Source organism: Telmatherina bonti, assembly GCF_933228915.1.
Source record: "Telmatherina bonti genome assembly, chromosome: 11".
Lineage (NCBI taxonomy): Eukaryota > Metazoa > Chordata > Actinopteri > Atheriniformes > Telmatherinidae > Telmatherina > Telmatherina bonti.
The window spans coordinates 5,008,491-5,036,360 of record NC_136629.1 but is presented as its reverse complement, the minus strand read 5'-3'; the positions used below and the strand labels follow the sequence as shown (position 1 = coordinate 5,036,360).

At 48.4% G+C, this 27,870-nt stretch overlaps 2 protein-coding genes across 5 annotated transcripts; both read left to right on the top strand.

The window, feature by feature from the left end:
* Positions 1-1,100: 1,100 nt before the first annotated feature.
* Positions 1,101-13,327, top strand: znf365 (zinc finger protein 365). 3 transcript variants are annotated; one of them, XM_079248521.1, is made up of 6 exons: positions 1,101-1,351; positions 2,645-3,252; positions 3,336-3,645; positions 6,970-7,141; positions 10,047-10,084; positions 12,747-13,327. In XM_079248521.1, the coding sequence occupies exons 2-6, from the start codon at positions 2,655-2,657 to the stop codon at positions 12,973-12,975; spliced, it is 1,347 nt and encodes a 448-aa protein (XP_079104647.1). In that variant the 5' UTR covers positions 1,101-1,351; positions 2,645-2,654; the 3' UTR covers positions 12,976-13,327. The 3 variants fall into 3 exon arrangements, with proteins under 3 accessions (XP_079104647.1, XP_079104645.1, XP_079104646.1); XM_079248519.1 differs by having other exon boundaries at positions 10,044-10,084; XM_079248520.1 differs by lacking the exon at positions 1,101-1,351 and adding an exon at positions 2,387-2,550 and having other exon boundaries at positions 10,044-10,084.
* Positions 13,328-18,226: 4,899 nt separating this feature from the next.
* On the top strand, positions 18,227-23,678 carry LOC306762601 (acylphosphatase-2-like). Of its 2 annotated transcripts, XM_079249144.1 has the most exons (4): positions 18,227-18,405; positions 18,598-18,614; positions 19,470-19,579; positions 23,382-23,678. In XM_079249144.1, the coding sequence occupies exons 1-4, from the start codon at positions 18,336-18,338 to the stop codon at positions 23,494-23,496; spliced, it is 312 nt and encodes a 103-aa protein (XP_079105270.1). In that variant the 5' UTR covers positions 18,227-18,335; the 3' UTR covers positions 23,497-23,678. The 2 variants fall into 2 exon arrangements, with proteins under 2 accessions (XP_079105270.1, XP_079105269.1); XM_079249143.1 differs by lacking the exons at positions 18,227-18,405; positions 18,598-18,614 and adding an exon at positions 18,691-18,825.
* Positions 23,679-27,870: the final 4,192 nt, after the last annotated feature.

Below are 27,870 nucleotides of genomic sequence, written 5' to 3'. Positions count from 1 at the left end.
CACTTGTCAGACAATCGTCATGTGGAATTGTTTCCAAAATGTCTGATTATCGTCTGACTGAGAACACAAACATTAGAGTCTGCTTTCTGTTTTAACTTTGGTTTTCAAACCTGATCTGGTTTTCACCAGAATGTGTCCAATGTGAGAGACAAAAGACCCAAGTTTGGACTAGAGATCTCTTCCTTATTCCAAACCAGGAGAGCCCCGGTTTATACCTGGACTGTAGTTCTCTTCTTTCAGTACATTCAGACATTTTGCTAATTGTGGTTACTTTCTTGGATTTGTGAGATAATTCAATCAAAATCATGCTGAAAGGAGCCACCAATGAATCTGATTTCTTCCTCTGAATCATCTGGTTACACTGTGGTGTAAGTTGCTGTTAAAACATATGATGGTCTTATGAGATTCAAGTTAGCACTGCTGTCATTACATTAGCGTTGGTTACACTTTAGTGATCAGTCACATAATCATCATTGATGACAAGTATTTTCTTTTACATTAAAGTAAGAAGGAGACATAAAAATAGTAACATGTAGAAATAAACTATTAACAAATCTTAAGATAATTAAAAAAAAATAGATTTTTTTACATATAACAAAACAAAAAATGTGTTTTGTGCTTCATGGGTGTTTAAGTCATGTATATGTACACATGCATTTATACTTTTAGATCTTTCGATTACAGCTAGTTTGGTTTGCCTCCCATGTTCCACTCATCCACCCATCCATCCATCTACCCATCCATTCATTCACTCATCCATCCACTCATTCATCCATCCATCCATCCATCCATCCAACCGTCCATCTACACATCCAACCGTCCATTCATCCGTCCATCCATCCATCCATCCATCTACCATCTATCCGTCCATCAATCCATCCATCCATCTACCATCTATCCGTCCATCCATCCATCCATCCATCCATCCATCCATCCATCTACCTGTCCGTCCATCCATACGTCTATCCATCCATCCGTCCATCCTTCCATCTACCCATCCATCCGGTCCGACCCTTACTTTGAAAGCTCTAGCCGGATGTAGATTGTAGCTGTGTGCTAGCTTTCTATTGGTCCTCTGTTTCTGGTGAATGAATGACATCATGGTTCTGAATCTGCGACATGACCCTCTTCCTCAGTAACGGCGGTTCTCCAGCTGTGTCTGAACCGAACCCGGAGCTTGTCGCGGTGAGAACGGTCCGTTGACCGCGGTGGTGTTCCGGTCCGGTTCGGTTCGTGTGGCGGCTAGCTGCTAGCGGTACAGGTGGCTAACAGCCTGACCTGTTACGTGTTGGTGAAAGCTGTAGTAGACGGAGCCCGAAGAGAAGCTGGTCCGGTTGGGTCACCTGCTCAGGTGAGTCCGTCCTCCTGGATTAAATGTCAGGTCGGCTTTGATTTAATCTGCTGTGAAACTCAGTTGAACCTGGGAGTTATAATTGGTTTATAATGGTCAGAATAATTTATGATCTAGTTCACTTTATTTCTTTATTCCAGCTTTTATATCTATTGCTGTTCTGTCGAACCTCTAATCTGTCTGCTGTTTTATAAAGATGCAATAAGATGCAGCGTTCTGTTGGGAGGAAGGTTCTGGTAATGTTCTGCTTTACATTTTTTTATTCCATCTAAAATATCATGTCCACCTTTAGTTGGAACCCCTCCTAGTTTCATACATGGCAGGTAGAACGGGACTGGTGGAACCGGATTGGCGGAACAGGACAGGTAGAACTTGATTAGCAAAACAGGACAGGTAGGTCAGGACAGGTGGAACCAGATTGGTGGAACAGGACAGGTAGAACTTGATTAGTAAAACAGGACAGGTGGAACCAGATTGGTGGAACAGCACAGGTAGAATTGGCTTAAGAGAACAGGACAGGTAGAACTGGAATTGTAGAACAGGACAGGTAGAACCAGATTGGTGGAACAGCACAGGTAGAATTGGCTTAATAGAACAGGACAGGTAGAACTGGAATTGTAGAACAGGACAGGTAGAACCAGATTGGTAGAACAGGACAGGTAGAACTTGGTTAATAGAACAGGACAGGTGGATCAGGACAGGTAGAACCAGATTGGTGGAACTGGACAGGTAAAACTTGATTAATAGAACAGGACAGGTAGAACTTGATTAATAGAACAGGACAGGTAGAACTTGATTAATAGAACAGGACAGGTGGATCAGGACAGGTAGAACCAGATTGGTGGAACTGGACAGGTAGGGCTTGATTAGTAGAACAGGACAGGTAGGACTTGATTAATAGAACAGGACAGGTGGAACTTGATTGGTGGAACAGGACAGGTGGAACTTGATTGGTGGAACTGGACAGGTAGAACTTGATTAATAGAACAGGACAGGTAGAACTTGATTAATAGAACAGGACAGGTAGAACTTGACTGGTGGAACTGGACAGGTAGAACTTGATTAATAGAACAGGACAGGTGGATCAGGACAGGTAGAACCAGATTGGTGGAACTGGACAGGTAGAACTTGATTAGTAGAACAAGACAGGTGGAACCAGATTGGTGGAACAGGACAGGCAGGACTGGACAGTGGAACAGGTGAGTCTTCTGTGGAACAATGATACAGAATGTGGGCGGAGCCTCTGACTGATTGGTGGTTCTGTCTCCGCCTCCTTCTTCCCGGTTCCTCCAGGTGTGGAGTGATGCAGCAGAAGTTGTGTTCCAGAGATTCCGGCTCCTTCCTCCTGGAGAGGAATGTCCCGGCCTGCGGCGCCATCTCCGACCCCGGCGCCTCCTGCCACCTCCCTTTCCGCTGCCCCCGCTGCGGGGATCAGGAGCGTTTCCACAGCCTGGCTTCACTGCGTTCCCACCTGGAATACCGCCACTCCTACAGCTCTCTGGACCTGAGCTCCGGCGGCTTCAGCATCACCGGAAAACTCCCTGACCAGCTGATGGCGGCCGTCTCCTGGCAGGACTGTAGCCTCCCGACCCGGCGGGGGCAGCGGAGGCCCCCCCACGTCCGCTCCCTCAGCGACTGCCGAGACGGGACCAACTCCTACAGCGCGGCGAGAAGGCGCACGCAGAGCGTCGGGGTGGGGACTCAGGAGGAGGAGGAAGAAGATGGAGAAGAAGAAGATGGAGATCAGGCTGAAAACGCCAGAATGTCAGTTAAAAGGTCTGACCCAGCTCGCCTCTCGTTTTCTCCCCCTGCTCCCATTGGTCCGCCCCCAGGCCAGGATCAGGTTCCTGCCCAGGACCTGGAGCAGAACCAGGACCCAGACCAGGTCCTGGACCTTGTAGGTGTGTTTGAGTCAGGGAAGTCCAGGTGTGTGAACCGGGTCAGATGTTCTGTCGGCACTAACCTGTCCCCCCTCCCCCCACAGGTCAGAGGTCCTACTCCGGCGTTGAGACTGCGGCGGCGTCAGCAGCCGTACGGCGGCGCCTGGCCGGCATCCTACGAGCAGCGGACAGCACCATGCAGCGGCGGCTGGCCCGGGTCAGCACGGAGCTGGCCCAGACCGACACGGAACTTCTCTGTGAGCGTGCTCACTCGCAGCACCTGGCCCGGGAGAGACAGCAGGTGGCAGACAGAGAGCGGTCTCTGAGCCGGCAGGTGGACGTAGCCGTCATGGTGATCGCGGCGCTGAGGGAGCAGCTGAACGCCTCGGAGAGCGAGCTGGAGAGACGAGAGAGGTGAGAACTGGGGCCTCGTCCTGGACTGGTTCTGGTACGGCTGAGCGATATGGCTGAAAAATAAAATCTGTTTTTTTCAACCAAATACGATTTCTGATTTTAATAAATTTTGTTTCCACTTACTGTTAAGTAAAAATAATAAGAAATTACAAAAATTATTCTTTTTCAAAAATGCTTTTATTGCGATCAACCTGGTAGTTTACCTGAATTTAAAGTGGTCACTTTAAATTAAATAATTTAATTAATTTAATTCATTAGATTAAATTAAATTAATTAATACATTTAATTTAATTTGATTTAATTTCATTTAATTTAATTTAATTTCATTAATAATTTAATTAATTTAATTTAAATCAAGTTCCAAATAAACAAGCTGTTAAACAAGAGATGCAGGCGCTGCCGCTGTAAACATTATAAGTAACAACATGTTTGTACTTTGTGTGTTTCCACGGTGCGATAGTTTTTAACTTTTGATCATACATTTAGGAATAGACCTCACTTAACTTGTGTAACTTTATTCTAAAATAAAAAACTGATAAATAAATAAATAAAAATGTCTCCTCTAGGAAGAAAAATAGTGATTCCTTGACATTAAATAACCAAAACAATTTCCCACATCGACAATGAGGGAATAAAAATTAATGTTTCTTTAAACTTAACATGTGTTTCGAGAAAATTGACCTCTTTGATATAATATACTATTTAAAAAAAAAAAATCCTTGAATGTTAATTAAAGCTATATTTCTAACATACATGTATTATTACATTCTTGCTATTTTTTGTTTAATTTACACATTTTTGGCAAAAAGACGAACCTGTCAGCTGCATCTGGCTTCAGACCCCTGTGGACGTGACAACGCCCCCTCCCACACTGAAAACCCTGTGTTTCTGTTACACCTAGAACTGCACAAAGACTAAATATCGCCATAAAAACCTGCTAATGGAAACAACTACAGTTAAAAAAGTCTTAAAACAAAAATAGCTAAAAAAGCTTTTACGATCTCAAGAGGTGGAAATATATTTCAAAAGTGGAATGGAAACACTTTTTTGCGTTTACGTGTCCCCAGACGAGACGTGGGGGGTCGTGACGTGGGGGTCGTGACGTGGGGGTCGTGATGTGGGGGTCGTGACGTGAGGAGACGTGATGTGGGGGTCGTGACGTGGGGGTCGTGACGTGGGGGTCGTGATGTGGGGGTCGTGACGTGGGGGGTCGTGACGTGAGGAGACGTGATGTGGGGGTCCTGGCATGGGGGGACGTGACGTGGGGGGTCGTGACGTGGGGGAAGGTGACGTGGGGGGTCGTGACGTGGTGGACGTGACGTGGGGGGTCGTGACATGGGGGGTCGTGACATGGGGGGTCGTGACATGGGGGGTCGTGACGTGGGGGGACGTGACGTGAGGGGTTGTGACATGGAGGGTCGAGACGTGGGGGACCGTGACGTGGGGGGTCATGACGTGGGGGGTCGTGACATGGGGGGTCGTGACATGGGGGGTCGTGACATGGGGGGTAGTGACGTGGGGGGACGTGACGTGAGGGGTTGTGACATGGAGGGTCCAGACGTGCGGGGTCGTGACGTGGTCGACGTGACGTGGGGGGTCGTGACGTGGGGGTCGTGATGTGGGGGTCGTGACGTGGGGGGTCGTGACGTGAGGAGACGTGATGTGGGGGTCCTGGCATGGGGGGACGTGATGTGGGGGACGTGATGTGGGGGTCGTGACGTGGGGGGTCGTGACGTGGGGGAAGGTGACGTGGGGGGTCGTGACGTGGGGGGTCGTGACATGGGGGGTCGTGACGTGGGGGGACGTGACGTGAGGGGTTGTGACGTGAGGGGTTGTGACATGGAGGGTCGAGACGTGGGGGACCGTGACGTGGGGGGTCATGACATGGGGGGTAGTGACGTGGGGGGACATGACGTGAGGGGTTGTGACATGGAGGGTCCAGACGTGGGGGGTCGTGACGTGGTCGACGTGACGTGGGGGGTCGTGACGTGGGGGTCGTGATGTGGGGGGTCGTGACGTGGGGGGTCGTGACGTGAGGAGACGTGATGTGGGGGTCCTGGCATGGGGGGACGTGATGTGGGGGTCCTGGCATGGGGGACGTGATGTGGGGGTCCTGGCATGGGGGACGTGATGTGGGGGTCGTGACGTGGGGGGTCGTGACGTGGGGGAAGGTGACGTGGGGGGTCGTGACGTGGGGGGTCGTGACGTGAGGGGTCGTGACGTGGTGGACGTGACGTGGGGGGTCGTGACGTGGGGGTCGTGACGTGGGGGATCGTGACGTGAGGAGACATGATGTGGGGGTCCTGGCATGGGGGGACGTGACGTGGGGGGTCGTGACGTGGTGGACGTGACGTGGGGGTCGTGACATGAGGGCACGTGACGTGGGGGGGCGTGACGTGGTGGACGTGACGTGGGGGTCGTGACGTGGGGGTCGTGACGTGGGGGGTCGTGACGTGAGGAGACATGATGTGGGGGTCCTGGCATGGGGGGACGTGACGTGGGGGGTCGTGACGTGGTGGACGTGACGTGGGGGTCGTGACATGAGGGCACGTGACGTGGTGGACGTGACGTGGTGGACGTGACGTGGGGGTCGTGACATGAGGGCACGTGACGTGGGGGGGCGTGACGTGGTGGACGTGACGTGGGGGGTCGTGACGTGGGGGTCATGACATGAGGGGATGTGACGTGGTGGACGTGACTTGGGGGGTCGTGACGTGGTGGACGTGACCAGTTAATTCCCAGTAAAGATGGCGCGGTGTGGAATAAACAACAGCGAATTTCAGAGTTTTAGAAAAGAAAGTGAGGGAGAAAAGCTTCAAAAACCCTAAAATAACGCTACATGCCCACTTTGCATCAACCGCAATATTTGTAAAATCTCACGAGAGAAACAAGATTTTACGACACTTGATGCTAATGTGCTAAACATTGTTCAATGGAAACAGCCGCAAATCACAATTTTTGTTTGTCGAAACTTACAAATACCGTTTTTATTTGGCAAAAAAATGTAATGGAAACGCAGAGGGGGCACTCGTTGTACGTTGCTAGCTGCCATGTTGTGTTTATGCGTTTCTGTGGGAAACCAGCGGGAGTGCGCTGACGTCACTATAAGGTATGGAAGCCCAAACGGTGATGGTTCTGGGTCTAATGTCTCCTTCTGGTTCTAATGTCCAGTTCTGGTTCTGGGTCTAATGTACAGTCCTGGTTCTGGTTCTGGTTCTAATGTCCAGTCCTGGTTCTGGTTCTGGTTCTAATGTCCAGTTCTGGTTTCAGGTTTGGGGTGATGAGTTCTGGTGTTGGGTTCTGATTTGGGTCGGGGTTTTCCAGGGAGGTGATCACCATCCAGAAGTTCCTGGAAGCAGCAGCGAGACAGGAAACCAGCGGGAAGGTCCGGATCCAGAACTTCATCGAGACCCTGTTGAGAAGGATCGCTCTGGCCGAGAAACTGGTAGAGTATTACCAGTCCAACGGAAGCCCCTCCCAGTTCAGCCAGCACAAGGTAGACCACCAGCAGTTAGACCAGTTTAACCTCCAGAGACCTGAACCAGGAAGCTGAAGGAAACTAACTAGCAGTGCCACATCTCATCTCATGTATCTTCAGTATCTTTTATTCATGTGGAACCAGGATGAAATCCGACACACGTTAAACATGTTTTCTTCTTAACTTTAAAATGTGTAGCTAATTTATCTTTTTATCAGCAAGTATCAGTTATGGCAAATAACACGTATTTACCAAAGTTTAATCACAACCGCATCCGAATAAAAACATGCCTCCAGAATGTGGGCGTTTCTTTTTCAGTATATATACGGAGCTACCGACGGAGCAGATCTTTGGTGGAGTTCGGTGCTGCTGAAATCAGCCAAACCTGGCAACTCTGACAGGCTCAGTTAGGGCCGTTAGGACAGCAGAGTTTCTGCAAGCAGCCTGCAGCTCTTGTTTGTGGACAGAACTGCACCGTTGAGGATCATTATCACTTGTTTAGATCGCATTTTCAGAAAGCCAGAGGCCGCTTCACGAGCCGCAAGTCAAGAGTCAGAGAGCCGCATGAGGAACGCTGTCGTAGGGCGTCTCAGCCCCGTGTCTGGGTTCACCACATAAATCGTAGGCATACTCCAGGAGCTGCGAGCGGATCGCTCTGATTGGTCCACGCCCCGCGTCAAATGGCAAAAGTTCAGATTTTCCATCTCTGGCTTTTGCGCGTCAACCTTATTAAACTTTTTAATTTTTCGTGTGAAGCACGTCACGCTGACGCTCAAAACGTGACGTGAGAAAGCTCGACGCCTCCACATAGACTTTACATGTAAACTTGACGCTCAAAACGTGTTTGGTCTTAACACACCGTTACACGTTTTAGCCAAGCTGCAACTTCTGGTTGTTAAAAATGAAGCCTGAAGTACCAAAGACCGCAGTTTCCCCTTCATCCACTAGGGGCTCCAAAACAGAGCAAATCCCCATAGACTCCCATGTTAAAAAGACCAACTTCACAGCAGAAATAAACATGTTTACAGCAGGAATAAACATTTTTACAGCACAAATAAACATGTTTACAGCAGGAATAAACATTTTTACAGCACAAATAAACATGTTTACAGCAGATAGGAACATTTTTACAGCAGAAATAAACATGTTTACAGCAGATAGGAACATGTTTACAGCAGAAATAAACATGTTTACAGCCTGGTACAAAAAACATTTTATTAAGTCAGGTTTAACTTCAACTGTGGGGGAGAGTGAATTTTTTTCCTAACTCCTCCATTTAAAAGTAATTTTATCTCGAAATTTTGCATATTTAAGGTAGGGATTGCATTTCAGGCAAAAATACTATTTGATAATCGTGGGGTATTAATTATTAATTTTTGAATGTTCGAAACCCATCCCCAATTTAGGGGCGTGTCCTTTTGATTGACAGGTACCCGATCTCCCGCTTCAAGAATGAGGAATGTAGAACCGTGGTTTTTAGCCGGTTTACAACATGACTTAGCTTTATGCCAGGCGGACACTGTGCGATTTTAGAAATCTGACTGTCGGGGAAATGCTCCCACTGCACCACCGGGTTTGTCCGTCGTATGACCCTACGGCATGTGTACTCATACTGTACGACTCCTGTCAGCCACGTTTATTGACAACCACGACTACTTGTCGGCGTCAGTCGGTGTGTGACGGCACGATGTGCTCGAGTGTGAACAACAAATGTTCCTAGTTCCTATGACAACCACAGCGTGCCTGACAACAAGATGGTGAGCAGGCAGCAAGTTGTTGCAGTTGTGTGCGCTGTCTTGTGCGCTGAAACGAAAAACAAAAGAAAACCTCGTGTTTTCTCCATAGCTCTACTAATCTCTCTTCTAGCTGCTGTGTCCACCGCACACGTCTGAAGTTGGGGTTGCGCGCCATTGTTTAAAGCTCCACCGGTGTCTTCTGCGCAGGTGCGAACGTAGAATCGTGACGTAACGCCGCTCACACTGTACGAGCGACGGCGAAAATTTCTGACATGCCAGAAGTTTGATCGGGAGTTCGCAGCATCATCGTTAGAATGTAGCAGCAATTAATCCTTCCTCGTGAGTGTTCTCACACTGTACGGCTCACGACCTCCCGACCGGACATCCCGATGCTACGATGTTTCCATGATGACGCAGCGCGGTCTGCGACAGCAAAATCCTGGTGAAATCCCCTCAAAATCGCACAGTGTCAGCCCGGCATTAGCCCGCTTACTTCTTTTAGCTGGTTCGCTCCGGTTATCTCCAGGTTAGCTCGGTTAGCTTTTAGCTACAGAAAGCTCGAGTTCACTCAATGTCAATCATCCACCATGACGCTCACAGCCCCCCTCTCAGCTCCACCTCTTTGCCCATATTTGTATTTTCCTGACGAGACGACATACATGCCCCTGCCAAGATGGCGATGGTAGGAACCGCCCACCGAGCTTCAATTCAACTCTTCAGAAACCAAAAGCAACCCTGTTGCTATGGCAACAGTGTTTGGTCTCTGTGTGTGAGGAATGATTGTCTGGTTCTTTATGACAGAGTAGCTGCTCTGCAGGCTTTGTGATTGGTCGGACACTGCAAACTCCGCCCCTTTAATGTTATTACGCCCTACTCTGGATGGAAACTGTGGGTTGGATTACTGAGTTGACAAGCAGCTTTTGGTACTGCTTATGAGGATCCTGAATGTTAACCCAGGTAACCACGGCATCCAAGGTTAGTTGCTCCTGCGTACTGGTTCAGGACTCTGGTTCCAGTCTCTGTGTCGCACTTTTCAGTGTTTTTATGTTTGTTTTTGTTATTTTGCAGCTTGTTGTTGCCTGTTGTTAAGGTGATGTCAGTTGTTGTTTTTAACGTCTCTGTTTGGTTTAGACAGGGTTGTGATGTTACTTCCTGTTTTCTACTCACCTTTCTGTTCTCACCAGCAGCAGCCGGACCACGGACCTCACAGAATCACTAAAAGCCGGTGAGTATACCTTCAGTTCATCCCAACATCCGATCCAAGGAAAATCTGCCAGTTTGTTAACATGATGTCCAGATCAGGTAACTGGGAGTAATCAGATTACTGTAATAATACCATCTGGCTCGTATGCATCCAAGCCTGAAAATCCAGGATCCTGAACCAGGAAGCAGGACTGACATCCAGGGCCCCCAAGAAATCTGGCCATGTATCATTTTGAGCTAGACACCAAAACGTGCTGACCATAGCGCTACCTAGTGGTTGACATGTCACTTCTTAGATTTCTCGACATGGAGAGATGTCCAAGCGGTTCAGGCTTGCCAGTGAAGTGAAGTTATGGAGAATTAAGAAAACAAAAGAAAAAGATAAACTGAGCAAAAACAAGCTTCCAGCATGCTGCAGTGCTGGAAAATGCAATGCTCTGTGCAAGGTGGGCCACAGGCTTGGAGCTTAACATCTAAACAGATGAGCTATGAAGAAATTTACTCCCCCCTCCCAGGTACCAGGCTGTAAACATGTTTATTTCTGCTGTAAGCATTTTATTTTGCTGTAAACATGTTTACTTTTGCTGTGAAGTTTTTTAGCATGAGGGTCTCTGGGGGTTTGCTCTGTTTTGAAGCCCTTAGTGGATGAAGGGGGACTGCAGGTTTTGGCACTTCTGCTAGAGGTTGCTTGTTAATGACGTGTCACTGTCCTGAATTTTAGCTCCAGAGTTCCGTGTTCCTTGTTTCTGGAATCTCTGGGTGACTGCTTCTGGTCTTGTGGTGGGATTGGACCTTATCTGTTCATCTAGACCAGACCTTTTTTTTTCCTGCTCTCGGAGAGGACAGATGCTTTTTCTCTCCCTCCCGTTCCCACTCTGACCTGCTGCTTCTTTGTATTGTCATCTATCTATCTGAGCCTCTTGCTCCATTTCCTCCCAAATTTAAATCATGGATCTGGTCAGCTGGTCTCTCAATGCAACTTATAAAATCTTTTTTCCCCAAAGAATGGGCTATGGGGAGCCCGCAGGTCCTGCCGGAATGCATGCTGCTGGATACGTGAGGAAGGTCGTGTGCCTGCTGTTTCCTTCTGTGGAGGATTTCTACACAATTGGATTTATGATAACTGGGTTTCTGCTGTTTGGTGTGTGCGGTTTCTTGGTGTCTTGCAAATTTTGGAAAATCTGTGATGGACTACGCCGAGCAACTAGCACTCGGAACTCATGCTTGACAGCACTGGACCGCGATTGGAGCTGGTTGTGGTTCTGGAGCTCATCCGTAAGCGGGAAACATCTTGGAGAAGCTGTTGCTCGGTTTTGGTGGAAACTGACCCCCGATTTGGCCGTTTTGGAGTCCGACTGAGACCACTAAGGACTCAAAGCTGAGCCAAGCGAAGCTTAGCTTGACCCAAAACAAAGCTGTTATCTGGATCTGACTCCCTGACTGGCCTTGGGCAGGCTGGTTATCACGTCTCCTGGAATGTAATGCTGTCTGACGCTCAACCCCCCTCCCTTTCTCAGGCCTGTGGAACTTAAACTGAACTCAGCTCTCAAGGCCGCGTTAACATCAGATGGAACAGATGAACTGGGGAAAGTTCACAGACTCACTCACTGAACGCACACACTCACACCCACTGTTACAGACACACTCTCCTATCTTTCACCGCCTTCTCCAGACCTCGCCCCTCCCTCCACTCACGGACGGCGAGTTGGATGGGCGCGCTGCTTGGCTGGCTGTGACCTCACTGGCTGTCTGGGAAATCCCACCCACCCCCCCTCCCATATTGTGTATTGTCTGTTGTGCTTATGCTTAGAAGTGTGTTTTTTTGTTGCACCTTTATCCTTCCCCTTTAGGTGAAGTGTAGAGATACTTTTTTTCAACACCCACCCATCCTTCCTCATGTCATCTTTTCCTCATTCATAAGGCAGCGCCGGTAAAACTGGCTGCAGGGCCTAAGCTTCAGTTCGGTTCTGTAAATTTGTCATAAATGTTAAATGTCTGTATGTCAAACCATGGAGGAGCTGGCTTGAACCTTGAATTTCCCCTCGGGGATGAATAAAGTATATTTGATTTGATTTGATTTGACCTCCTCCACAGTGGTGGCATCCCACTGGGATCCATTCCAGGACTGTTTACTTTCTATGTGTTCGCTCTGGGCCTGCTAAGATGAAGACTATTTGCTGTTGAGCTTCATATCAGGTTAAAATCCAGACCTGACCTGCTCCACTGAAGTATTAAATCCTCGGATGAGAAGAAGAATCTGAGCTAACTGGAGTGTTATTGGTTGAGGGTCTGGATCAGTGGATCACCATATCCTGTCATTCTTTGCACCTCCCTTTGTCATCTCTTCACCCCCTGCAGCCCGCTCAGATCTCCACTCCTGTTAGCCAACTGGGAGGAGACAACAAGATCACATGACCTTAGTTTTACTTGTTTTTAAAGCTTTGATTGGTTGTCTCCATCATACTGGTCAGAGCTGCTGCACCAGCATGGTCCAGTCAGAGCTCTGAGGTTTTGTCCCAGCTGGTCCTGCAGGATCAACTTTCCTGGTCTTTAAACCCAGTTCAGCTCAACTTTTATTCTGGATTTATTTGTTGTTCAGTTGTAGTTGCACAGCAGGAAGTGTCTGTAGTTACCACCTGTTACCATAGCAACAACCTTCTTCTTGTGTCTCATCACATTTCTAGGTCGGCAGCAGGCCAGCTGTTCTCATCAGGTTGCCATGATAACCAAACCCAGTCCTCCCAGTTCAGCAGCCGTACACCGTTCTCCAAGCCTGGTGGAGGGGACCACGACCGGGAGCACCGGGAGCGCATGGAGCGCCTGGCCCAGTCTTCCAGACTGTTCTGCCGACCCGAACACAGAGACGGCATCTGGAACCACCAGCGCCGCCGGTCCGCCGGGTACGAGGCCTAGAACCATGGAAACCAAGGGGGACGCTAAATGCAGGAGAATCGGCGCCGTGTCACCCTCATGTCAGGGAGGGAAACAGGAAGTAGGAGCTGTGCTGCAGTGCATCCTGGGTGACTCATTGCTCGCTTAATTCAAAACATCTCTGGTAAACAAAAACAGACTCTTCTGTAAACAACCCCTGATGTCAAAAATAATCGCCTGAAAAGAGACAGCCGCGTAACCATGGCAACCACAAACCGGGTTTGAGAACAGTCACCAAGATTGCCAATGCCGATTAATGATTACATCAGTCTCTGCGAGTCTGTCCAGTTCTCCCAACAAGGTTCACCAAACCATGGCAGTGGGTGTGATGGGGGGCAGGTTTCATGGCGTTGGGTGTGATGGCGGCAGGTCTCATGGCGGTGGGTGTGATGTGGGGCGGGTCTTATGGCGGTGGGTCTCATGGCGGTGGGTGTGATGGAGGCGGGTCTCATGGCGGCGGGTCTCATGGCAGTGGGTGTGATGGCGGCCGGTCTCATGGCGGTGGGTGTGATGTGGGGCGGGTCTTATGGCGGTGGGTCTCATGGCGGTGGGTGTGATGGAGGTGGGTCTCATGGCGGCGGGTCTCATGGCAGTGGGTGTGATGCGATGGGTCTCATGGCGGTGGGTGTGATGTGGGGCGGGTCTTATGGCGGTGGGTCTCATGGCGGTGGGTGTGATGGAGGCGGGTCTCATGGCGGCGGGTCTCATGGCAGTGGGTGTGATGGCGGCCGGTCTCATGGCGGTGGGTGTGATGTGGGGCGGGTCTTATGGCGGTGGGTCTCATGGCGGTGGGTGTGATGGAGGCGGGTCTCATGGCGGCGGGTCTCATGGCAGTGGGTGTGATGGCGGCCGGTCTCATGGCGGTGGGTGTGATGTGGGGCGGGTCTTATGGCGGTGGGTCTCATGGCGGTGGGTGTGATGGAGGCGGGTCTCATGGCGGCGGGTCTCATGGCAGTGGGTGTGATGCGATGGGTCTCATGGCGGTGGGTGTGATGCGATGGGTCTCATGGCGGTGGGTGTGATGGGGGGCGGGTCTCATGGCAGTGGGTGTGATGCGATGGGTCTCATGGCGGTGGGTGTGATGGGGGCGGGTCTCATGGCGGCGTGTCTCATGGCGGTGGGTGTGATGTGGGCGGGTCCGACCGTATTTCCTCCACAGACATGAGTGTAAACGAGCCTTTTTGGTGTCAAACGTATCTTTGCTGTTGTTGATTTAGTTCGTATTAATAAATACTTTATAAGCGAGGTTTTTACATGTTGTCATGGAAACAGTCGTCCAGCTGAATATTTATCATTGTGTAAACTTTTATTCAGCTGTATCGTTATCGCTGTGGAAACGGGCATTGCCTGAGTAGTTATTGCCGTGGAAACGGGCGTACGTCTGAAGAGTTATTGCCGTGGAAACGGCCGTTCACCTGAACCCATTGGACGGCTAAACGCTTATCTGGCCTCAAACCTTCCGGGATTTTCCAGGTTCCTGCAGGTTGAGAATCTCCTCCAATTCTCAAATTGATGTTTCAGAACTTCCTGTCCTGGAATTATTGTTTTATGCTCCTGATGAAATTCATCGAAGTCCTGAAAACGTCCCACAACTGGCAGGTAACCCTCAGAGAAACCCAGAAATATATTTTACAGATTATTTTTGTTTTAGTAAAACAAGATTAAAATGTTGGATCTTCCTTTGAAGAAGAAGAATATTCTCCGTTTAGTTTCTGTTCCCGTATGTACGTCAGTTCATCCACTAATTGGCAGTGCTGAGTTCAGAGTTCATTTCCGTGTTTTGACATGTCGGAAGCATAACGCACCGCTATAAAGTTGTTTACAACCATTGGAAAACACCAGAAGAAGATAAAAACAGGGTTTTTTTGCAGTTAACTTCATCTGCGCTGTCTGTTTTCTTCTTTGGTTTTTCTACTGGTTGTGTGTCAGCGACAGGACTAAACACTGCCCCCTGTGCTGTCCAGTGGTATTGCTCCGTTTCCTGTGAAGTGATGGACAGCAACGCTCGAACCAGATTACGCTAAACTGACACACGAGATGGACAAAACTGTGCAATCCGTCCTGCATCTGGCAGAAATGGGCCCATGGCAGCACTTTTTATCCTTCCATGTTTATTGTTTTCTCCTGAATCTTCCTCCATCCTGCTCTGGTGAGACGTCTCGTAGATGCGTCTTCTCTCCTTTGGCTAGGCGTTTGGTGCATTAGCGCCACCAGCTAGTAGGTGCCTGGACCAGCGCATAGTGAGTGGTTAAAGTGATAAATGTTTCATCCTGCAGCATCATCTACATGTAAGGCTGGAAAACCTTCCGAATCCTCAGAAATACAGAGGTTGAAGAGGTTCTGAAGCTGTTTGTTATAAACAGTAAATATAAATACTGCGTTAATTCCACCGATGACTCTCCGTGTTCATTTTGACAGCCGTGATAAAAAATTCCAAATTTATTTGATTGACTTTTTTTTTTTTACAACGATGTGGTGACATGATCTTGGACCCCCATGGGAGTGGAGACCCCCATATCTAGGGGGTGTTTAACCAGCAGCAGTAAACTGCAAGGAGTCCCATCAGTGCTTCAGCTTTGTTTCTGATAAACTGCTTCCTGTTTGGTGGAAGATGCATGAAGCAGCTTATTGCCACCACGGTACGACGTATGTAGCTGTTGTGTTACTGTGGAAGCATGTTTCATATGTAGCAACATAAACACAAAGTATTTATAAAATCCTGTAATCTTCTACATGTGCTTTTGTAGCAGAGAGGTTCTATTTTAATGTTTGATGGAGAGACACATAAACCAAGTAGGAGCTACTAGGTTTCCCACCAATAGACGGACAATCCGCTGGATTTGTGTGCTGGACAGTCGCTTGGCTCCGTGCATTGGATGGCCAGTCAGCTGGATTTGTGGAACGGAGATAAACTCATGAACGGATCAACTCCTGTGTGGAAAGATTAGTTTTCATGTTGAGTCTGCAGGGAGCAGATGTAAAGTAGAATTGTCTAGTTTTGTGCCTTCACTCAGAAAGTCTTCATGTGTGTTTGATGCACAGTGACGATTAAAATGCAGAAACGTGACACCGAACCGCTTGTTTTTATTTCTGCTACACCTGTACACAACCTGCCGCTACACCTGTACACAGCCACAACCATCTGCTACACCTGTACACAACCTGCCGCTACACCTGTACACAGCAGGCCGCTACACTTGTACACAGCCTGCTGCTACACCTGTACACAGCCAGAACCAGCTGCTACCCCTGTACACAGCCTTCTACTCTCGTACACAGCCAGAACGACCTGCTACACCTGTACACAGCCAGATACTACACCTGTACACAGCAGGCTGCTACACCTGTACATGGCTAAAACCAGCTACTACACCTGTACACTTCCTGCTGCTACACCTGTACACTTCCTGCTGCTACACCTGTACACAGCCTGCCGCCACACCTGTACACAGCCACAACTATCTGCTACACCTGTACACAGCCTGCCGCTACACCTGTACATAGCTAAAACCAGCTACTACACCTGTACACAGCCTGCTGCTACACCTGTACACAGCCAGAACCAGCGGCTACACCTGTACACAGCCTGCTGCTACAGTTGTACACAGCCAGAACCAGCTGCTACACCTGTACACATCCAGAACCTGCTGCTACACCTGTACAGATCCAGAACATCATGCTATGCCTGTACACATCCAGAACCTGCTGCTACACCTGTACAGATCCAGAACCTCATGCTATGCCTGTACACATCCAGAACCAGCTGCTACGCCTGTACACAGCCTGCTGCTACAGCTACTACACCTGTGCACAGCCAGAATAGCTGCTACACATAGCTTCATCTGCTATTCAAAGTACAGCCTTTCCATCGCCACAGTGATCAGAATGCCATCCGTGCCTGTAGGAGCCATTTTATATGAAGACTTGTATATATTGTTTGAGCACTAGGTGGCAGCACTGTGCATTTATGGTCATAACCTATTTAGCTGGGAACTTTTGTGCAGGTGATAGGTGTTGCTTGTACGAAGGTGAACACAGTTCACAGCTCAGGCACTTTAAGTTTAGGCTTAGCACCTTTACAGAGCCTTTGTTAGCTCGAGACTTCACTACTGCAATGGTTTATATGTTGGTATCAGTGCTCCTATCCCTCGATTGCAACTTGTTCAAAATTCTGCTGCTTGTCTCATAACCATCATTAGATTACCAACTCATCCTGTTAGCTCTGCACTGGGAAAGTGTGTCCAAACTTTATATATATATATATATATATATTTTATATATATATATATATATATATATATATATATATATATATATATATATACATACATATATACATATAGTTCCCCATCATGTATATACTAAAATAACTATACTATTGCCAGTAACAAATGAATAAAATGAAAGCAGATAAACTTTTTGGAATACTTTTGCTAATCAATTTTGTTCTTTTTTCTATTTTTTATTCCATTTCCTTTTTTAATGTGTATTTATGCACCTCAGTAAGTCTGAGCGTTGTTGTAAGGTGCTATAGAAATAAACCAGATCATTTCCAGCTTAATGATAGAAACAAGTTAACTAGTGATATAATCTGGATGTCTAAAGTCAGCAAGGGTTTTAAAGAAGGAGGCCAGAGGGCCAAGAGACCAGACTGTCTCTGGCAGAACGCTGTCAGGACCAAAAACGGGGATTCCGTCTTTTTATCATAAAGTTGCAGGAAGTTTTCATCCATTCTACTCCGGGCAGATTCTACGCACCGGAGCAAGATCTGTGATCTACAAACAAATCCTCGTGTTGAACAGGATAGAATACCGTCTGCATAGCAATGACAGATTTTTCCTAACATAAAATGGATGTCTGGTCATGTAGGGATGGATGGGTTGTTTCAGATATGTATATTATCAACACCAGGACCAGTGTCAGTGTCATTCTGTACCACTGTGAGGAGATCATTTTCTTTCAGGGGGCAAAAAAAAAGCCAGTGAATGAGAACCATGCTTTGTTTTTCTTCAGCCAGTTTGGACTGTTGATTTCATCTTTCTCATACGTTTGTGTTTAATTAAGGGAAAACAGTTGTTTTATCGTTTTCCTACATCGGTCAGGTTGTTTATATTGTTTACAAACAAAAAAGCTTAAATTGAAATGAACCTAACCCTAACCCTTTCAGGGGGGGTTCCTTTAAGATGTCTGGAGGAGGCGCAGAGCGACCATCGGCAGAGGGGGGGGGGGGTGTCATTGAGGTGTCTGGAGGAGGTGCAGCTTACCGAGGAGGCGCAGAGGAAGACAACGCAGCGTGTTCCTGGTTCTCGCCTCCTCATCGGTTGCAGACAGCTTCTTGCAGGATGTCTGAAGGAGAGTCTGCAGGAAGTAATCTGGTTTCTGTGGACTTTGAAATCTCCGGCCACGTTCAGGGTCAGTGTGCTCCTCTTCCTCCTCTTCCTCTTCCTCTCTGCGCTGTGTGAGCTGCAGGCTGTAAAATGATCCCAGCAGCTTATTTTAGCTCGGCTTCTCGCTCAGATCTGACTTCTGCAGCCTCGCCACAGAAAACTGATGTGATTTTACTGTTTTCTCCGCAGACACTGATTGTCTTTATTCCTGTTTCAGGCGTCTGTTTCAGGATGGTGAGTTTATCAGTCTGAATCTTGTTCACAGTCCAAACGTCCAAGTCAGAAACCTCCGGGAAACAAATCTGGCACAGATGGGAGATCCCACATAGATGTAAACGGTTAAGAGATGAACCAGGTGGGCAGTTCAGATGTTTGTCCTCAGCGTGTCTGGACTCCAGGCAACGGTCTGCTTGACTCTGCTTGTAAAACATCCAAGAATCTCAAGGTGAAATGACTTTCTGGCCTCATGATGGCACAGTTTCACTGTTAAATCCACTCAGGCAGGTGGAGGTTGAGTTGAGCAGAAAATAAAAATGTAACTGAGAAAAATCTGATCAATGGAGGGATAGCCCCACTGATCCATCCTCATGCAGGAAGGGACTTTTTTATAGTCTGCTTCCTGTATTTGGTCCGCTTGAAACAGGTCGAGACCTGCGATTGTAGGCGAACCGAGTTGCTTCTTTGGTCCGATTTATAATTCGTTTGGTGCGTTTACATTTCCCCAAACGAAGTGGACTTTCCGAGCAAACGGACTCAGATTCGGGTCAAAAAGCCTGATGGGAATGTGTCCTAAGTGAAGAAATGCTCCTTCAAGAGCTAAATATTTAGTTTGCTCTTAAAAATAGATAAGAACTCTGCAGATCGGACAGAGTTTGGCAGGTGGTTCCACCACCGTGGAACAACAGAGGAAACGAGTCTGGCGACTGATTTATTCCCATGTAGCGTCAGTAACGCTAGATGTTGATAAATCCTTCCTTCCTTCTGGTTCTTTCCTGGTTTTAATGTTTTTATGAAACACTTTGAGTTGCTTTGGAGATGAAATGTGATGTATAAATAAACTACCCCCCCCCCCCCCCCCCTTTCTTGCAGTACACAGAGAAGGAGGGTCTTTGCCTGGGTCTGGTGGGCTGGGTGAAGAACACCTACGGTGGGACGGTTGTCGGTCAGGTCCAAGGTCCGGCTGACATGGTGGAGGAGATGTGAGTCTGCATCACTGTGTTTTCATCATCTTTCAACGCATCATCATCATCACCATACGTAGGTGTGATCATGTTGTTCGACCACCAGATGGAGGTCTTTTACAGCGTAACACTGCATTCGGTCTCCAGCAGCAGGAAACCTCATTTAGCACATAAATCACAGAAAGTCCTGGAGGATCAGACCTGGAGACTCCACATCCACACACTGCTTTGACCAACAGCCTGTTGCAGGTCGATTTATGCATCAGCCTCGGTCACCATCAGCACGCTCAACAATGGAAACTCCACCTCGTTCTGATAACAATAACCAGTAATCGGTCATGAAACTGAAGCTTATTTCTGTGTCCCACTCTGTCCCGTGGGTGTGATGTCACCTGGGTGTGGATGTCTCACTGTGATGACATCACTGCCTCCTGGGATTCGCTGCTCGCTTACATCACACACGGTTCAGTCATCATATTCCTGACGTTTGTTTTCCACTCCCTGCTGCCCCAGGCGGGTGGAGTTCCCACTAAATTCCATCAAGTTGGGTTCAGGTCTTTCAGAAGCAGGAGTCTGTCCCAGCACGGAGAGGTGAACAAGGACACACCTGGACACGTTACCTGTCCCAGGTTCTCTCTGTGTTGACATGGGTTTTCCAGGGTTCTCCTCGTACTCCCACGGCTGCAGGACGTGAAACACCGAACCTAAAAGACAACTACAGGGTGGAGGGGAACTAAAGGATGGAGGGAAACTAAAGATGGAGGGAAACTGTAGGATGGAGGGAAACTGTAGGATGGAGGGAAACTAAAGATGGAGGGAAACTGTAGGATGGAGGGAAACTGTAGGATGGAGGGAAACTGTAGGATGGAGGGAAGCTGTAGGATGGAGGGAAACTGTAGGATGGAGGGAAACTGTAGGATGGAGGGAAACTGTAGGATGGAGGGAAACTGTAGGATGGAGGGAAGCTGTAGGATGGAGGGAAGCTGTAGGATGGAGGGAAACTGTAGGATGGAGGGAAACTGTAGGATGGAGGGAAACTGTAGGATGGAGGGAAGCTGTAGGATGGAGGGAAACTGTAGGATGGAGGGAAACTGTAGGATGGAGGGAAACTGTAGGATGGAGGGAAACTAAAGATGGAGGGAAACTGTAGGATGGAGGGAAACTGTAGGATGGAGGGAAACTAAAGATGGAGGGAAACTGTAGGATGGAGGGAAACTGTAGGATGGAGGGAAACTGTAGGATGGAGGGAAACTGTAGGATGGAGGGAAACTGTAGGATGGAGGGAAGCTGTAGGATGGAGGGAAACTGTAGGATGGAGGGAAGCTGTAGGATGGAGGGAAACTGTAGGATGGAGGGAAACTGTAGGATGGAGGGAAGCTGTAGGATGGAGGGAAGCTGTAGGATGGAGGGAAACTGTCAGGTGGAGGGAAACTGAAGGATGGAGGGAAACTGTAGGATGGAGGGAAACTGTAGGATGGAGGGAAACTGTAGGATGGAGGGAAGCTGTAGGATGGAGGGAAACTGTAGGATGGAGGGAAGCTGTAGGATGGAGGGAAACTGTAGGATGGAGGGAAACTGTAGGATGGAGGGAAGCTGTAGGATGGAGGGAAGCTGTAGGATGGAGGGAAACTGTCAGGTGGAGGGAAACTGAAGGATGGAGGGAAACTGAAGGATGGAGGGAAACTGAAGGATGGAGGGAAACTGTAGGATGGAGGGAAACTGTAGGATGGAGGGAAACTGAAGGATGGAGGGAAACTGAAGGATGGAGGGAAACTGTAGGATGGAGGGAAACTGTAGGATGGAGGGAAACTGAAGGATGGAGGGAAACTGTAGGATGGAGGGAAGCTGTAGGATGGAGGGAAGCTGTAGGATGGAGGGAAACTGTAGGATGGAGGGAAGCTGTAGGATGGAGGGAAACTGTCAGGTGGAGGGAAACTGAAGGATGGAGGGAAACTGACACAATGTCCGACATGGATGTGATGCCTCCATGAGGACAACATGAACCCCTCTGTCAGCCTCGGCATCAGGCAGGTTTTAGGGCTGCAGCTCAGACAGATGCAGAAAGGCTTTTAAGCCCACTGTTTGCCTGCTTGGTATTCTGAATGTTTGCCTTCTTGTTCGTCAGGTTGTAAGCCTGATTGTTAACAGCCTCGCTGTACATAAGAAATCTCCATTCTAACAGATGTTAAGGAGAATAAAATCTCCATGGTAACTGATGTGTTCCTGCTTTTGTGAAACAGACAAAGGACAAGTTGAGCCAGGGGAAATTCTAGCCTATCTGAGTTTGGTGAAACCTTCATCTGTTAAATGTGACACAGATGCAAAACACATCAGTGTGTGTTTAAAACATCAGTCTTTACCTTAAAGTGTTTTGTTTACATCCTGATCATGTGACCGCTGTGTTAACTCACATCGCGCCGGCTTAGTCTGTTGTGTAACAGTCATTACACAAAGAAGTAGAATAATAAGCAGAAAAATCCTGGAAGTATAATGTCAGACAAGTCCTCACAGGTATAGAGGTTCCATGTATGGCTCCATCGCAGAGATTAGAGTGTTTCTGGAAAATGGCTGCCGATTACAAACCAGCTTTGATCCAGCTGCTATGTGTAGACGTTAGTGGGTCATGAAGCCCACCACTCCACTGTATAGAGTTTTATGCCAATAAAAAAGTAGGACATGGACTCTCTCTCCCTCTCTCTCTCGCTCTCTGAGCTCCATGCCGCTGACCCTGATCTGCCCAAATCTCCTCTAATCTACACACACAAACTCACAGCCATCCAACACGCTCAGAATTTCAGACTACTGTATAAATAACCAAAGAAATGCCTCTGTTTTCCCGTCATGCCTCTGGTCATCCAGATAAAGCCTCGACCCCCAACCCCTTTATCCCTCCCCACTTTTTGTCCCAACACATTGGGATCCGCCTGTCGCACAACAGCTGCATGAAGATTAAAAAAAAAAATCTTTTTACTATAAACTATCATGTAGAATTTGAAGCTTTTAATCCCAGTCACACATGATGTTTTCAGCTTCAGTTATCAGGCTGAAATGATGTCAAATCAATCTATCAACAGACATATCCTGCCTAGTTTATCTATTTTCTTATTTTATGTTAGTTAAATCAAAGACGTGAACACTGAAAGGTGGAGAAAAAAAGTTATTAGCCCAACTTTTTGCCTGGTTGTTAGCATGGATGTTATCCTAGCTGTTTGCCTTGATGTTATCTTAGCTGTTAACCTGGATGCAATCCTGGATGTTATAACCACTGGAAGCCTGGATGCTATCCTAGCTTTTAGCCCGGATGTTATCCAAGCTTTTAGCGTGAAAATTATCCTGGATGTTATTCTAGCTGTTAGCCTGGATGTAATCCTGGATGTTATACTCACTGTTAGCCTGGATGCTATCCTAGCTTTTAGCCTGGACATTATGCTGGATGTTATCCTAGCTGTTAGCCTGGACATTATCCTGGTTGTATCTACCTGTTAGCCTGGACATTATCCTGGTTGTATCTACCTGTTAGCCTGGACATTATCCTGGTTGTATCTACCTGTTAGCCTGGACATTATCCTGGACGTTATCCTAGCTGTTAGCCTGGACATTATCCTGGACGTTATCCTAGCTGTTAGCCTGGACATTATCCTGGATGTTATCTTGAATATGGGTCTTACTGTTAGCATGGTTGTGTTTCTTGTTGTTATCCAAGCTGTTGGCTTGATAAAAACTTTTATCAAGCCAACAGCTTTATTAAATCAAATATGTGAACACTGAAGGTTTCCTTCTCTTTAACTGATTTCCTTCTTTCTGTTCCTGGTCTCTGCAGGAAGGTGTGGTTGAGTAAAGAAGGAAGTCCAACCAGTCGCATCACCAGAGCTTCCTTCACCAACCAGAGAGCCATCGATAAGCTGGAGCTCTCCGGCTTCAAGACTCGCTTCTGACAGACAGATCAGACCAAAGACCCAGCGTTCCTCTGGTTTTCCATTGACGCAGGCACCACCTGTAATGACCTGAAGACTTATTGATCAGATTGTGTGATTAGTACTGATGGAGACAATCGGAGACATACTGGAGCAGTTGTTTGTTTGAACTCTGAGCTGAATAAAAATCTGTGTTTCTTGGTTTTTGTATGTCTTTATAAAACTCATCATTTTCGCCTCTAGCAACGGGTTTCCACCCAGAAGTAAAACAGAATTCAATCCTGAAGATGTTCAGGAAAACTTCACTTTTCTGCTCCTGGTGGACCACCACCACCTGGTTGATAACCACTTCCTGGTTGACCACCACCACCTGGTTGATCACCACTTCCTGGTGGACCACCACCACCTGGTTGATCACCACTTCCTGGTGGACCACCACCACCTGGTTGATCACCACTTCCTGGTTGACCACCACCACCTGGTTGATCACCACTTCCTGGTGGACCACCACCACCTGGTTGATCACCACTTCCTGGTGGACCACCACCACCTGGTTGATCACCACTTCCTGGTTGACCACCACCACCTGGTTGATCACCACTTCCTGGTGGACCACCACCACCTGGTTGATCACCACTTCCTGGTGGACCACCACCACCTGGTTGATCACCACTTCCTGGTGGACCACCACCACCTGGTTGATCACCACTTCCTGGTTGACCACCACCACCTGGTTGATCACCACTTCCTGGTGGACCACCACCACCTGGTTGATCACCACTTCCTGGTGGACCACCACCACCTGGTTGATCACCACTTCCTGGTTGACCACCACCACCTGGTTGATCACCACTTCCTGGTGGACCACCACCACCTGGTTGATCACCACTTCCTGGTGGACCACCACCACCTGGTTGATCACCACTTCCTGGTGGACCACCACCACCTGGTTGATCACCACTTCCTGGTGGACCACCACCACCTGGTTGATCACCACTTCCTGGTGGACCACCACCACCTGGTTGATAACCACTTCCTGGTTGACCACCACCACCTGGTTGATCACCACTTCCTGGTGGACCACCACCACCTGGTTGATCACCACTTCCTGGTGGACCACCACCACCTGGTTGATCACCACTTCCTGGTTGACCACCACCACCTGGTTGATCACCACTTCCTGGTGGACCACCACCACCTGGTTGATCACCACTTCCTGGTGGACCACCACCACCTGGTTGATCACCACTTCCTGGTTGACCACCACCACCTGGTTGATCACCACTTCCTGGTGGACCACCACCACCTGGTTGATCACCACTTCCTGGTGGACCACCACCACCTGGTTGATCACCACTTCCTGGTGGACCACCACCACCTGGTTGATCACCACTTCCTGGTGGACCACCACCACCTGGTTGATCACCACTTCCTGGTTGACCACCACCACCTGGTTGATCACCACTTCCTGGTGGACCACCACCACCTGGTTGATCACCACTTCCTGGTGGACCACCACCACCTGGTTGATCACCACTTCCTGGTGGACCACCACCACCTGGTTGATCACCACTTCCTGGTGGACCACCACCACCTGGTTGATCACCACTTCCTGGTGGACCACCACCACCTGGTTGATCACCACTTCCTGGTGGACCACCACCACCTGGTGGATCACCACTTCCTGGTGGACCACCACCACCTGGTTGATCACCACTTCCTGGTTGACCACCACCACCTGGTGGATCACCACTTCCTGGTGGACCACCACCACCTGGTTGATCACCACTTCCTGGTGGACCACCACCACCTGGTTGATCACCACTTCCTGGTGGACCACCACCACCTGGTTGATCACCACTTCCTGGTGGACCACCACCACCTGGTTGATCACCACTTCCTGGTGGACCACCACCACCTGGTTGATCACCACTTCCTGGTTGACCACCACCTGGTTGATCACTACTCTCTGACTGTTCACTACTTCGTTCTTGTCTGTAGCAGTTTTATTCCTAACTTCAGTATGTCGTCATCAGGACCAAGAAGCAGGTTGCTGGTTAGAATCCTTCAATACAACTTCTGTAAGTGTTTCTATGTCACTGAATGATTGACATGAAGAGGTAACAAAGGTGTTATATAACAGAAAGTCACGAGACCCAACAGCCTGGAACCTGATTGAACTAAATCCCAGCAGGAGGATCCCTGATCAGCTGCTGAATCCTGACTCTCCATTACAGGGAGCAAGGCAGCAAACGGGCTGGTGTGGGATGAATCAGCCAGTTAAAGCTGAAAACATGCTGAAGAGGTGTGTTTATGTGAGACCCACTCTGGAGACGCTGCTGTCGCCTTGACAACCGGCCTGGAGGATTAGTCACACAGACACACAGTGAGGACAGAAGTGGTTTTAGCTGTTAGAGGATGAAGAGGATCTCAGAGTAATGACACTTACATAACAACAGCTCTGATTTTCCTAAAAGCCTCTGAACATGCATGTCTTTCTGTTGCTAAGCAACGCCATGCAACACGCTCAACCCTGGTGTTCACTTTAACAGCAGTTTGAAGTCAGGTGTGATGGGGGGGGGGGGGGGGGGGTGACTCAGCTCAGGTGTGATGGGAGGGGGGGGGGGTGACTCAGCTCAGGTGTGATGGGAGGGGGGGGGGGGTGACTCAGGTCAGATGTAATGGGAGGGGGGGCTGACTCAGGTCAGATGTAATGGGAGGGGGGGGCTGACTCAGGTCAGATGTAATGGGAGGGGGGGGGTGACTCAGGTCAGATGTAATGGGAGGGGGGGGCTGACTCAGGTCAGATGTAATGGTGGAAGCTGACTCAGGTCAGCAAGCTTCCCTTTAATTTTTCAGATGAGTATGTTGCACCCCCACCCCCTCTTCGCTCACTTCATTTTTTCAGAAGAAAAACAGCACTTCCTGTCACAGATGACATGACAGGAAGTGCTGTTTTCTTCTCTCCCACCCCCCTCTGGACTGTGGTGGTCACCAGTCCAGTTCCACCGAGTGAATCCAGAAGAAAAGCAGTGTGTTTTTAGTCGGGTTGGGGTCAGATGAGGTCATTTTCTCAGACCTGACACTACATGCGGTGTGTCAGAGATCATCTCAGCCCCGATGCTGTGTTTTCCCCCTTTGCTTTGTGTCCATGAACGCCTCCCGGTAACAGCTCAACCCTCCAACACTGTTTCTCACATTTCTTTGTAAAAGCTGCTGCAAATAAAAACGCCTCCGTGCTCATGGCGGTGACCACCCACGCTCCTCATCATCTTGACCTCCTCTGACTCCTCCTCTCCCAGCAACCGCTTTGGCATCCCATAGTGATCTCCATGGAAACCACACTGTGTCTGGAAGTGTTTGTGAGACAGATAGAGAAGAAAAAGAAAAGTTGTTCCAGCCGTTCTCTCTCCTCGTCTCCATCTGTTTTCTCTCTGAATATCTGCCCACACAGTCACCCCCCACCGCATCCCCATCACACCTGAGTGGGTGCAGGAGGCCAGTTGTTGCCAGGCAACGTGAAGAAGTTCAGTTCAACTTTGCTGGGAAAGAAACTCTGGCCTTTAAGTGGAGCGACATGCTCGGCTCTCGTCTCATCGGCTCTGAACATGCAGAATTCTTTCCAGGAAATAATTTCAGCTCAGTTTACTGGAATAAATTATTAAAATTAACATTAATATTATAATTCAGTCTCAGTAAAAACTGGAAAAATATATTTCATCACATTTCTAAGAAAAAAAAAAATAGAAAATGTAAAGAGTATTTTTTTGCTCCAGCTGGATGACATATTACAGCACTTTTACCTTTTTATCCACACACTTCTTTAACATCTGACTGTCTGGGCACCAGAATTGCTCGGAGCCTTGCGCCTGCATGTGACATCATATGATATGATTGGCTGGACGTTGGCACAAGGCCGCAGAAGACTGTGGTTGGTTTGGACGACTTGCCAAAGTAGTTTTTTGCGCAGGAAACTCAAACGACTTTTACAAAGTGGAAAGGGACATGCCACAGCCCCCCCCCCCCCATCATCTCTAACACTCCCGCGAGCAGAGAGGCCGCCACTCATACGTCACTTCATTTTAATGTCAGGGACTCCTGTTCAGTTCATATTCACATTAATTCACCGTTTCAGCAGAGCAACTCTGAAAATGAATGTTATTTCCTGTTGCATGAAATGAGCAGCAGGACAAGCTCGTGGGGTTTGACACACAAGTTTGTGATGCATGGAGGAGTTGCCTTGACGACCTTGGCAGTGGGGGGCTCACATAAAACTCAGAGCTAAAGGACCTCAGTGAAATACATCCAGGAAGATAAAGGTCTACATAAAGAAAGTGGCTGAGTTGAGTTATTTCTTAGAAGAGGCTCAAGATAAATAAAATCAGGCTCATTAAC